The 14,461-nt window shown below is 40.3% G+C and overlaps 1 protein-coding gene across 4 annotated transcripts in view; it reads left to right on the top strand.

Annotated features, from left to right (window-relative positions):
- Positions 1-14,461, top strand: part of LOC122569842 — a 300,923-nt gene that overhangs the window by 174,897 nt on the left and 111,565 nt on the right. For all 4 annotated transcript variants that reach the window (XM_043731473.1, XM_043731472.1, XM_043731471.1 and 1 more), the window contains exon 6: positions 5,148-5,237. In XM_043731473.1, the coding sequence (XP_043587408.1) occupies positions 5,148-5,237 (90 nt within the window). The remainder of the gene's footprint in view (positions 1-5,147; positions 5,238-14,461) is intronic.

Here is a 14,461-nt window from a genome sequence, read left to right as displayed (position 1 = left end):
GATTTTTCGCTATTTGTGAATTTCTTTTAACGCGAGATTGGTGGAATAAGTGATGGTGAAAATTGGGAACTTCTATTCTGCGCAATTCTGGGAAAGGTTAGACACCGTGTAAATTGTGCAATTGTTTCTTCGTACCTTTGAATTTTTTCCATTATTATTTTGTCTTTATTCAATATAAAGGTACGCTAAAATTTATACATTCCGTAATATACCTAATGACCAGTATAACTAGTATACGTAGACGTGTATGTCAATTTATCGCAATATGGTTTATGGGATAATTATTTATCTCTTTATGGAATTTTTCATAAACTTTAGTGAGATTGGAAAGAGACTGTTTTCATCGTCATCTCGATCAACTCGTTTTCGAGAACAGACGAATCCAGCTATTCTTCGCTTTTCAAAAAGCACGACATTGCAGCACGAAGTCGATAAAGGCTTCCTCCGGAATCAGGCTTCGGTCTCGTTTCTATGAACAGAGCAGCAGCAGCAGCTGCATCCGCGACACCGTGTGCAGCAGCATCCGATTGCGTATCAGCGACCTCGATCGTCCCCCGTGCATTCCCCTTTCCCTCTCTTGTCCTCCCCCACCCTTCCATTCAGATCATTATGTCAATGATCCCGGCCAGATCCAGGAGGAGGAAGCACGGCTACGCGAAGCTCATCCGCATGCATCGAGCCTGAACTTCCTGATTCCCTTCGTCACGATGGCTAATTCGCCCCATGTTGAGAAACGATTTTTACTACCATTGCTAAACTAATTCTGTAGCCGCATATAATATTAGTCTTAGACAGGTAATGACAAATTCAGTTTCTATTTCCTGACGTGGATACAGGGAGGATAAGAAAAGTTTTCAAATATCTAAGCTTAAAATATTTGCGAATGTTTGAAGATTATTTAAATTAGAATACCAAAGGTGACGATAAAATTCTCTTAAGAGCGGGACTATAAAAACTACTTTCCTTGGGAGACGTTTAATTTAAAACGTTTATATCTAGAATATTTGGAAATTAGAATGCCGAAATTGCGAGGTAATAGTAATAATCCCTTCGGAATACGAAGAATGCAGAAGAATACAGAAGCAATTTTTGGAAAATATTTAAGTCTGGAATATTCGAAATATTTTAAATTACAAACCCAGAATATTAGATATAGAAAAATTGATCGATAGTCCAGTTCTTAGAGCAATTGACTGATCCTGATGGAAAATCAAACTCGGAGCACCGGTTGACCATAAAATATCGTGTTAAAATAGACAGTATCGCGTGTTCCAGGCCTGTTTCTCCGCGAGAAACCTCCCTTGAAACCGTTCTGTATTACGGGGAGCGAAGCTGGCGTCGTAAGCAAGCGCATCAGCTGTTTCCTTTGCGTGACGTCGTGCAATTGGCACAGCTTGTACGATCATTGGGAAAACCGAACGATCGTTGACCCACGCGATGCCAGGCCTCTCAGATCTGCCTTCTGCGTGCGTGTGTGCATTGGAAATTAGAAATCTTGACGCTGACTGTCAAGCGGACACTGTGAATCCGCTCGACTCGAGCGCACTTTGCATATGTCCAGAACGAGTGCTCGCTGCGGATGGTAATTAGATTAGTAGCAACTAATAGCTCGATAACTTGCTACCAAGTGTCTACGGACGAAGATTAAAATCGGATGTAGGCGTGCAAATTGTCGTTAGAAATCGTCAATTATTGTAAAAAGTTTTGAAAAATTGTAGCGATGATGCTAGAATGTGATAATTACTTATGTCATCTCTTGCGATATGTAAACTTATGGAAGTCATTTGCTTCTTGACAATTGAACATTAATCGTATACTTATGCAATGAAATTAAGGAATTAACGAGCGAAGTTGATCTTCTTTGGCTTCCGAGAGACTCAGAATGTACGTAGAATTGTACATGTATTAACGTGGAGGGTTACAAGATTTTATTCTAATTAACGACATTTCGTAACAGAAGCAGCACAAATTAAGACTTCGAATTGGTGTTTTTCTTTGTATCTTAATGGTCTACCATCTATTAGACACTCTTCGCGGAAGTTTTCTTCTTATGTAAGTACAATCAAAGACCCTCCGCATCTTCTCGACAATCGTTCGCTCAGCACTTTTAACTACAATCATTATGAAACTCTCCAATTGCAAATTGCAAACACGTCTTAATGCGATTTCAGAGTGAGAAACAGCGATGTTCGTTTGTTCAAACGAGCAACGGACGATCGGTGTCTCGGAATAAATTAAGACGTTGAAGCAGCCACTAATCAACGACATGTCGGATCGACGTGAAAGAAATGACGTTCGTATCGCGTTCAACAGTCTCGATCATCGAAATCGCGTGCACCTGGTTTTCTCGCCCTTTCTCTTTTCCCGGGCTTGTTTTCTATTTCACTTTCATCTTCGGTCGTCTTACGAGCTTGCCAATTTTTCCATCGTTTCGCGACTTTCAGTTTTACGATCTTGATCGCTTCACGCTGCTTCTGCGTTACTCTAAGGCTGAGCGAAAGGATTCGTCGACGTGTTTTTGATATTCGAAGAGTTCCGTAAATTCTACTGACTTTAATTGTCCAATTTAATATTCTTCTGACAATTCAATGGAGATTCGCATCAATTTATATTTTCGGCCTTCCCATTCTGTTCTCTCTTTCTCTTCTTCAAACCTAATTTATCGTAGAAGATTTAAAAATCGAAAAATGTACAAATGAACGGATTTGCGTAAGTTCGCAGTAATAATAATAACCATCATCCTCGGATGTTCTTCTAATTCTTCCATTCTTTTTACTTTTATATTTTTCTCTAATCTTTCATTTTTCGCCGATCTTTCCGCTCATTCATCAGTCCACTCCCTGATTCTTTCCATAACAAGGGAGATAAGCAGGAGAAAAAAGAGCCGATTTCACGAGACAGTTAGTAATAATGATCGACGAGTTCCATGAAAACGACAGTGATAAGTGAGTGATAAAAGAAGCGATTCCTTCACCCCTTATCGTCGATGTTTGCCCTCTTTGTTCACGAGCCCTAGTTCAAGCTCTCCCATAACTATGATGCAGTGGCTTCATTGTCTTGCGAAACTGTACAGCCTCGTTATCGCGCAATTAACGCCTCCGCATAAAGTGTTTGACCGTTGAAATTTGCGTGGTCGTTTCGCAATCGTACGAAACGTGAGATTAAAAGACTCACAGGAAGTGTATAACTGATTTGATATTGAAGAACCTTAGGTCTTGCTTATATCTTTGTTTTCTGCGTCTTTGTATCGGTGGGATTTGGTAATGTATCATTGTGGAAAGTTTTTCAAAGAAAAAAGCTCTTTAACTTTGTCGACAGCTAACTTGTAACATGTAAAATTTGATTCTTCTCGCAACTTGAATTTTTATCGCTTAAGCTTATAACTGAGACTAATGAAAAATTTAGTAGAAAGGCTTTTAGAATTTCTGTTTTTATCCCGTTATGTAAACCAACACTATCTACCTATACATATATCCTGCATTAATAAAATGCGCAATCAATGTCTCGGTGTCGCAATTTACATCGACGCAAAGACATTAAAAGCAAATACGTAATTACATAGATCCGTATCTCTTCCCAGCACCAGAAACATTGGGAAAACACAGAATCCGTATTCAAATATACCGGCAAGGAATTAACTAAGAAAAAAAAATCACATCTAATTTACTCCACAATTTCTCCAGGACTCATCTAAGAATTCTCGAATCGAATATCCGATAGATAACGAAAGATCAGAACCTTCCCCTTCCAAAACGAATTTATCGGCTGCATGATCACGAAAGCACAATAAAATACCAGCATCGAAATTCAATAGTAATTCGCCGGTCCATAAACAATTTCACGATGCTTAAATCATCGACACGATGTTCGTTTGGTTCGATTGGCGCGGCGCGTTCCTATTCCGCGATTCGAATCTCGCCGCGCGGCGTAGCGGTACTTTCGTAGGGGATTTTTGCAGCATGATGTTTAGCCGCGGAGCGAGCCACAATAAACCATAAACCGTGGCCGCGGCGCGGTCGTCTTAATTGCCTGCAATTAATTTGTCCACGTCGCGCGATAGAAAGCGCATCCCGACTGGTGGAACGATCATTCGAAGGTGAAAAGGTACGCGTATCGAGACGTTCACCTTCGATCGTTCGATCGCCAGTCGAAGATGACACCTGCGGGTTAAAAGGTGAGATTAGCAGAGGCTCGAGGTCAAATTAGCAAGTACTTTCAGTGGAAATTACGCGTAAGTGTGGGACATGTCCTTAAATGGAAGCGTTATTCGTTGCGAAATGGAGAAGTTTGTGCGTGATGAATGGCATTATAAATCTAAGTTTCCGGCATTTCCGTTTGGGACGTTAATAATTTCTGAATTCGGGATCTATGGATTTTGAATCCAAGGGCCTCCTACGCCAGTGCATTCTAGAAGTCATTTTTAGAGATATTCATCTGATTCGATGATTTGTTACGATTAAATTTGTTTGACGGGGAAAAGAATTTAATAATTAATTAACTTGACGTTCTATCATCGAATACCCACTATTGGATTGGCAACTAAGTGATTGCGGATTTTATCAATACCATCTAATGACAAAATCCGCAATCATTTAGTTGGCAACCCAATATATCAACAGGTATAAAGTATAACATTTGCGCGAGAGAGAAAGTATTATGTAACAATTAATAATTTAATATTGCGTCACTACTTAAATTCCAAGGTCCGAAGCAAAAGTGAAACCGTAGAACCTCCGGTACGACAATTTCCGCCCCTGTCCTCCAATTTGTACGAATTTGTCAGGCAGACAGGCGAAGGTATACGAGCCTGGGCACGCGAAACGAATCGGTGGTGTTCGTACGAGTTTTGCGATAGGTCAGTTGGCATTGGGAGCAGCGCACGGCTGAAACACTTCCTCCGGTTTTTGAATCGGGGTTGAGAAAGTTATTCGATATCCTTTCACGGATGGATCGCGGTCATATTTGTGCAACTGTCACCAGAAGGGACACTTTACGCAAAACCTCCCGTATACGTAGCATTATATCAGATTACCAAAATCTGCTGGTGTACGATTCCGTTCGTCGATTGAGATACAAACGCGAGCCTTGGGAGATCGGATTCGTAAAGGATGCGGGAGTAACGAGATCCCTGTTGTCTCCTGTTTCAGGAACGAAAAAGAGAGTGGACGACGTGGTAGCGCCCAGGACCATTCACGACATACCCGAACACGTTCTCACGTGCGGCCTCACGCTTCCTGGTAAGTCTTACACATTTACCTTTTTATGATACCCTTCGATACGAAAAAGTTATTCTTTCTTTTTACTTTTTTTTTTTTCTTATTAATTCGTCAAATTAATTTCAATATCCTTTGGCTGATAAATATAACAAAAAAAAAAAAAAAGAAAGAAATATATGGGAAGAATCTAATTAGGATTCTTCACAGACACCATTACCGAAAAGTAAATTATAAAGCAATTATTATCAAACAACTACTAAAGAATTACATGCTTGTCATTAATGTTCTTAAACACTACATACATCTCACGTTTGCCCTAAATTACTATCTCGACTCATAAACAAGCATCGCCCTCTGTCTTTCAAATTCTCCATAATTCTAATACAAATTCCTGGCCGGCTTGGTCATTAAAATTTCCATTAAGCCAGGCTCGCGACACGCTGTCTTCGCGAGAAGATAACTCGCGTTGACCGCGAAGGAGTATGCGGAAGCCAGGGCACACCCACCGCCACGTGGGCCTGTAAAGCCCGGTTCACACGCCTCCGCATCCTCGGCAACCGTGTCTATTTACGTGCTTGAGGACGCTTCTCTCCGTTGCTTATCGCCGCGTTACCACGTCCTTCCCTTTCTTTTTTCCCCTCTTTTCCTCTTTCTACGGCACGTTCTTCCTTTCTTTGCGCGTCCTGTTTGTCCTTTCCTCGAGGCTCTCTCGCGGAAGTCTAACTGTATTCCCGCGGCGGTACTTTGTCAACGATTAACCGACCAGGGAATAAAGGTGTCCGTGCAGGGTTTCCTGAAAGGACGGCATTGTGTGACGAAGGAAATATGTGGGTCGGAGCAGAGAGGCCAGATATACGCTGGCTTTTCGAGAGGAAGTTGACTTACTTGGGGTGGGACGCTTCGTTGCGTCGTTTGCGAGGGAAGGATCGTCTTTTTATGAAGAGGGGGTTTTTTAAAGAGGATCAGATACGAGGGTGATGAGTGTTTCATTCTTTCAGGGGATCTTGGCAGGTTCTTTTTTAATTTATGAGGGTAATTCGGGTAGGAAAAGAGGGATGGTGCAGGGTATTTTTCATTTTGTGTAATTCAAGTATCCTCTAGCTTCGAAAGCTAATATATAAGCTGAATATTGGGGCTAACTATGATCTTCTAATTGCATGAAATCGTCGACGAACGTTCGAAGTAATCACACACGAAAGCGTCCATCCTTTCGTTCACGTTTAAAAATCATTCTCTACTCGTTTATGCGCGCTCTCGATTTCGATACCGTGGCTTTCCACGCGTGCAACGATTCCGAACCATTTCACGTGTGCGCATCCATTGCCTTCCTCTTTTGGAACGCATAATTTCATCGCATTCCAACGTTACCTCGCTCCAACGTTCTCCACGGAGCGTTTCCAATATCTCGTTGTTAAAGAGTAGAGAATCGTAGGAATCGTCTGCTAATGCGACTAATTCGAAAAGAAAACAGCGTAACTGTACTTTCTCGTGATCTTTATTAAACGTCCCGCGGATCGAATCTCTCTTCTCTCAGTTCCATCGTCTTTTACTGAAAATATCACAGCGATGCTTCCTTTTTTTCTTTCTTTTTTTTTCTTCACTCGAGCATCCGCTTTCTCTTTGGAGATGCCTCCTTCGCCATTTTGTCTCTTCTTTCTATGTAAAAGTGTTTCCTGTTTCTTGTCGGCGAAGCCTGTAATTCCGCAACCGATTGTGTCTCCTCGTTCCATGGCCGTTTTCATCGACGCGCGTGTTAAACGGCAAACAAAATGAAAAAGAGACACTCGTCGTCTCAAGACAGAGAGGAAGACAGAGGAGAACACAAAGCGGAAGTCACTGTGGAATTCAATTTTAACGAAACGCCCGTGAAACGGTTTCTGTTCCTTCTGAGAACGAGTCTCGCGTTTCTTCGTACGAGCCGAGAAATTTCATTGAGACCCGAATGCTCGTTGTATTTGTAAAGAAATCCTTCGCTATATTAGTTTTTCAAATTATATTCAAGTTATATTTATATTTCAAGTTATATTGTGTGTACAGCATGACGTGACTCATATCGGAGAAACAGTTGTTTGCTAGTTTGTTTTCTGATCGTTGGGAATCCTAGGCCTGTAATCTTCCATCGTTCGCAGGAACGTTTTACCGTGTTATTAATCGGTCTGCGAGTGCTGTAGTAAAAACGAAGCTACGTATTCAACCGGTGGTGAATTTTTTAAACGCACGAACAATTACACTGTCGCCGTTAGCGTAGAAAGTAAAAGACAAGGTGGCCCAAAAATCCGCGAACGAGTGAAAGGAAAAACGATTTTACGCCTTTTAGTCTCTAAATTAAATTGACTACTCTTCACGCATCTGTTCTGTAGTCTATTCGCAGATATGAAGTATCATGCAGCAAATTATAAGATGAATCTCTCTGTATTTTTACGAACAGTGATCATAAATCTTCTACCTATGGAACACATAAAGATACGAAATTCATGAATTTTGGATTCCGGGATACGTTTCTTTGATACTTAACCTTGAATTAAGATATTCTTGCATTCCATTGTTCTTAAATTATCACGATTAAAGGATGCTCATAATACTCTTAAATTATCTGCGAATTTCCCGTTAAGGCAATGTAAATAGTCTGTCGGTACAATGGATCACTCACTTATTTTTCAACCCTCTGTGAAAACACGCCTTTGTTCTTTGTTGCTACCCGAATAATTGTACAATTAATCAACTTTATGTCAATTACGAGTGTTTCTTGTTAAAAATCTCGACTCCAATCCCTGTATATTCTCCCGGCAGCTTATCACACTCTTAGATATCTGTTTTTCTTTAATCGAGTCTTCTCAGTTAATTAAACGCGAGCATTTCCTGCGTGCACGGATTTCGCACGACTTATTTGTCATCCTACGACAGGATTCGCACGCTTCCTAGTTCTCGTGCAAAAATTATCGCTCGGTTACATGCCATTATCTTCCCCATTATCCCATTATATGCCTTGCCTGACTGTTATTACATCCGATCGTTAGACGCAGCTATAAACTAGGAATATCTACATTCGTGTCTATTTTTGGTAACAAAGACAACTGTATAGTTGAACGTATTCTAGCATCGTTGAAAATATACCATACGATTCTTCTTATATTCTTGTAGAACGAGTAAAACATTAAAATTGATGAGTGAAAAGTTTGATTAATAGTATATCGTAATTGAATGCTCGATTAATTGATACATGCTCCAGTTCTAGATATTTTGTATTAATCATGAGATTAGTCTTCGCATAGATCCAGAACAATACTTTTCATTCAATCCAAATTAAAACACCAGATTACAAAGCATCATAAATTAAACAACCTGAGAGGCTTTCAAATGATGAGGCAGTGCCAGAACGTTTGACGATCGCGAGAGCCAATTTTAACTTTCAGAGCTTATTTGCTGCGACGAACTACGAACAATCGCGAAACAATTCGAAAACTAAGCGCACGTGTGAGCACATCGTTCCCCGCGAGCTTTTCTCGACCAATAGCCGAGGGAACCTAAAGTGGTTAACTGTAATCCCATAGTTGGCAAAGCAACAGTCGCTTTGTCGCCGATTAGCTAGTTGAGAGCGCGTGCGTTTGTCCAAAAGAGGCGGATCTAGCGAGAAAAAGAAGAAGCCGGCTGCGATGGATTACGAGGCCGGATCGACAGAAAGAATCGATCGGCGTTTCGTGTCTTGAAAGTTGACCGCCAATCTACGCATGTTCGCGAAAGTATTCCTGTATTCGCTACTCGTGCCATAGTCGCGGCTCGTTACACCGTTAATTAAATCTTAAAAAATTATATACACGTTCAATATATTTATAAAAATATTCCACGTAAAGTGTCTGGTCTGAACACTTTCGTATGTCCGAAGAACGTTTCCTCGCTCGGAGGCGTTCGAAGGATCGCGAAACGCGCCTTTAACACGCCTTTAACACGCCTTCGTTCGCTCTGATTTCCACCACTCAGGTAAAATACAGTGTTCGGTCGCGCGATTAAATCGAATCAGCCGTCTAAACTCTCCGTCGAGTTATTAGTATTTAGTTGCCGTTTCCTGTTCAATTAGGGATGCCGTTTGAAAATTACATCTCGTTGCGGGAGAAATCTGGATAGATAATCCATGTTAAATTCGCGTCGATCGCATGGTCTGCCGTAAAACGATGAGCAAATCGACGATGATAAAAGGCGTTGGAGGGGTGTAGTGATAGCGATAAGAAATACGAAGTTAAGTGATTGGATAGAAATTGGTAGGGATAATTGGAGGTGGGCGGTGCCGAATGTTTTAATATCGGTGGTAATCGAGTAATGAATTAACGAAGATAAAAATATTACGCCGATTAACGCCGTCTTCGCGTTTCGTTTCAGTTATCTGCTGCATCGTGTATAGTTTCGAATTCTAGTTTCGTTCATATGGTTGAACATGTTAGGTCGTTCGAAAAGTTTCTTTCGTTTTATAAGGAAATAACGAATGCACGATATTTTCCGTTTTACATTATTTTATCGAATTACGTATGATCCATTTTGTTTTGTCAAGATAAAGATCACGATATTCGATAGATTAGGTTTCATGTTTGTATAAAGATGCGTCGTTGTAAAAGAACGACGGTACGAGAACGATAAAGCAATAAATAGCTTGGAACAAAGATCTTTATTAATATATTCTCGGTAAAAGGTAATTATCAGGCCTGCTTCACTGTTCTACCGAAAGTATATAAGTCTCAGGCGTGTGCTAGGTTGTTGGTTATCCGTGAACTTTTCGAGTAACGATAGAATATCATGCAGAGCGAGGTTCGTCGGAAGATTATCGAAGTCGCCGGGTCAACGGCTTCGCAAACATCTTTATTGTCGAACGAGCGAGCGCAAAGAGCCGATCGCTTTCACGTGTAAGCTCCTTCGGCTAAATTACGCGCTCGTGTGCTCGAGCATGAATTAGATGATTTAGCTTGATCCGTGCTCGAGCTAGTGGAGCAGACCTGGTCCTACCCTTTCCTGGAGAATGGCTTCCGCTATCGCTGCTTCGAATTCAGAGACAGTAGAGAGCAAAATTTTTTATTTTATTATTTTAGGTTGAATAAAATTAGATTTAATGGACATTGAATTATGAAATAAAACGTAAAGGATGATATTGTGATTATTTTTCCCCAATTGCAAAGTAAAATCGACGGAAGTATTAATTCCACGGTTTTCTTTTCTCAATCTTGGTCTCCAAATATTCTTTACGCTTTGGGAAGCAAACTTACTATACTTGAGAATTATATTTCATCTAAAATTCCTTTTCTTTCAATGAAAAATGTTGCAGAAAAGAAAATGACGAATGTATAGTACGATGCCTCGTGTTAATCATCCTCTGCGCGATCAAACCGCGACTGTTCAATGGAATGTTTCGCCTCGCAACGCTAACCAGAATGAATCGTACCGAAAGACATTCCTGGTATCTCTCAGTCAAGTCTTCGTGGCATCTCGCGTGGGTGAACCACATAGTCCGCGACACATTCGAAAAAATCCGCTGGTCGCGATAATTTATCAGACGTGGAGATCGACGAAAATTTACGTTCCCTTTGCGGATAACGACGAGTTATGATAATGACCGCTTTTATGCAACAAACGGGCATTAGACTAATTACCTATGCACGGTTTGCGGTACTTTGTTCATTGTACTGACCATGAACAGAGATAATTAAAGACCTTTTCACAGCCTGTTCGTTATTAGTTGTGGCTTGTTACCGGTCAATTTATTATTGAATACGAATGCACTTTTTAATCGAAGATATATGGGAAGCTCTTTGCGATGTTTGATTATGACAAATATTAGAAAAGTTTCGAATGAATCATTAAATTAACACCGTTATTTGTTAACAGCCAGTCACTTAATTAATGTCTTAAAATTAAAATCAAGAACATAATCACAGAATGTAGACACAAGAGATCGGAGAGTATTCTATAATCGCGACGATTATTCGCGAAATACATTACTAGCAAAGGTTTGTAAGAAAACACATAAATTACGAGCTGCTGGTGTTGATAAATTATCTTACGTAATATCAACAGGTTTGGCAATAGAACAAGTACAATTCTGTAATTTCGTATTGAATATAACAATCAATTTGTTTATAATTATAAATACCGATCAAACTGCTTGATTCTTCAACTCGATGTGAAATTATAAAAATAATCAGTACAGCCAAGGTCTATATAACCTACAGCTCATTTGTCAATTCGTTAAGATTACTAGTTAGCAAATCATCGTACAAAAAGTGCAAGAACTCGGCCCGAAAATGCATTGCGCCGTCGTACTTATACCAATCGAAAAAACCAAGAGGAAGCGAAAATACGGAGCCCAATCGCGGAATAATAGGCTTAAGATTAAAACCGGTAAATGCACGACTGAAACGAAACATTGTAATTTTCGATACTCGATAATCACACGGATTCGGGCGTCGTTTTAGGTGGCGCACGCTTCGGCTACGTGAGCAATTACGCGCAGAGCAAAAGCTCTCGGATATCGTGCACGCAGCCAGAATTCAGGGTACGACCCAGATCCCAAGCCGTTGTCAGGATAAGATTTCGCCGAGGCCAATCGATAATTCTTCGCCAGACGATCGATGCGCCTCGCCCGTATCGACCGCTATTATTCGTCGCGTGGATTTTCTACGCTGTTAATTGCTTTTATGGGAACCGCGGATCGAGAAAGTTGCAATTTTGCCATCTGCTTAAAATTAAGTTTTTGATCGATGATGCATAATTTTAGGAAGTAATAGGGTGAAGAAGGGTAAAATGGTAAAGATGGAAAGGTGAATTTTGAAGATTAGCAATTTGAAATGGCAAGTTCCGAAGGGTTTGAAACAACAATATAAATTCTGATACGATTACGTTTGCTTGACGCTTGGTTTATAAAGAATCGTTTATTGTTAGTTTGTTGTTTTGACATTTTTCTATGGAATATTATCTTCTACAATTTTTCTTAAATAAAATCGATAGCCTGTTTTTATTCTAGAACCATTAAGACGTTTAAAATGGTGTTTCGAAAGTTTCAGTACGATGAAGCTGTATCGATTATAATCATCTACTCGATCAGACATCCTAGTTAATAAAATACAAATCTTATTTCTACTTGTTCGGTGGTATGAAAACGGTCTCTGAATAGACTGCATCGAATCTTATATCGGACCTTATTCAATCAGCTGATCCTTGAATTCAAACTGACCCCGTCATGGTTACTGAAACATAGAACTATCGCCTAATTAATCACGCGTTGTCGTATACGCGCTTTCGTTCAATTATTCACGTTTCTCGAGGAAGCGTCGAGAGGCGTCGAACTCTCGAGTGGCTCGACCTCTCTAAACGCTCGAGAAATTATTATCTGATCAATCAGTGGCATGATACAGCGCGCCGATCAATCGGATCGAACCTGGTGTTTTGTAGCGAAACGATCGCAGAATAATCGGTGAATTAATCAAACGGCGAATTATCGTGCGATCGAGGATTCTATTAATCAGACGATCACAGCCATGGCGATCGTCTTATTGCCTCGTTACGGGACTTATTGTCGGCCGGCCGATCTCTCTAATCGGCGGCGAGATGAAAGATGAAATCGTCAGCCTGGAACTGCCTAATGAGACAGCTTCTATATCAATAATACATATTCTACATAGAAATCTCATTTTAATTTCTGAATTTTATAATTTCAACAATCTTATTCATTGGAAACTCTTATTTTACATTTATCGTATTTTTTACTCTTTGATCATTTCAGGAAATATTATAATGTAAATCTTTTTTCTTGTCACTAGTTTTCACACCTTGGGTGTCTCCCACGTTTTTTCACTAAATATCTATGGCGGCAAGAGACTTTTAAATATTGACTTTTTAACGCCTATACTAGCCAATTCGCAGAATTGATTTCTTTAAATACATATGCTTGGAGAATAGCGTGAAATGAATAACCGGTCCTAGGGTCAGCAACCGTGGTCGTAAACACTCGCGATCAGCTGATGAGATGTCTATCTTTAAGATCACGAGTGTTCCAAGAAATATACATTACGGTACTGGTGGCCCGTACCGTGTAAGTACGCAAATATAAACGTGCACTTTCGATGCTTGGTTCAATGACTAACATCTCTCTCCTTTGTTAACATTGGCAAAGACATTGTGAGTCATTGACATATAGATTGTTCTCAAAGAAATCTATTTAACTCTCTTATCTTATTATAAATGCATTTTTTAACTCTTAATTGGCATCGTAGTGTCACAAGTACTCCAAGAACAAGTAACTTATCTAAACAATTCAAACGAATAGCACGCTACTTATATTCGCCATCTCCGCGCATCATCGTGGCCGCACACTGTCGTAAATTCTCGAATCGCTTTTTCGATTTTCTCCAAGCTGCAGTCGGGAATCAGTTTCCGCGTTGGACGTTTACGAGCTGGTTGGCGACGAATAATCCGCGCGACGTAATTGCTACGTGCGTCCCGGCGAGACACGCCGCGTTTGCGTGGCGAACGTTTGCTGGTTGCCGGCGCGGCGCAGCGCAGCGCGACGCTTTGGTATCAGCCGGTGCAATTAGCGTCCGCGAACGATTCATGTCGGGTTAATAAATTGAAAGGACGCAGCTGACCCACGATCGGAAGCACGTTGATCGCGGATCGAGCGTGACGGAGGCGAAACGATCGAGTATAAATTCCTTTCTGTCGGGTTTCTAATCTGGTACCGGTTACGACTGCTCTTCCATTTCGTTGTCATACTTCTGTAATGATTCTTCTTATTGGTATATCGCCTTGCATTCGTGTACATTTAAGTTATGGTAATTGAACTGTGGTAAAGAAATACAATACAAGATACGATTCGCCATTAAATTGGCATCTGCTTTTCTCTCTTATATAATCAAGAATATTGTATGTACCATAACAGTGCGAATATCGGATATTTAAATGGGATATGAATATTTCAGATATCAAATTCATTAGATTCGGTGTTTCTACATTCTTTTCAGTTCCATTGTTGCTTCTAAACGGCTGGTATATCGTATATCGCATCATTGTACAATTTTCTGGAAACAATAAATTCTATTCAATTCTGGAAACCAGGTATTGCGTACAGAAAAAGGGAATCCTTCTATAATGGAAATTAGCAGTGTATAACGTTGTTCTAATTAATTAGAGCAATTCAGTTGTACGAGAAAGTCAAGCAACACTACGAAACAATTTCCACTATCCTAAACCCAATTCCACTCTTGTTT

The sequence above is a fragment of the Bombus pyrosoma genome, linkage group LG7 (assembly GCF_014825855.1).
Source record: "Bombus pyrosoma isolate SC7728 linkage group LG7, ASM1482585v1, whole genome shotgun sequence".
NCBI lineage: Eukaryota > Metazoa > Arthropoda > Insecta > Hymenoptera > Apidae > Bombus > Bombus pyrosoma.
This window is presented reverse-complemented; position numbering and strand designations above follow the sequence as displayed.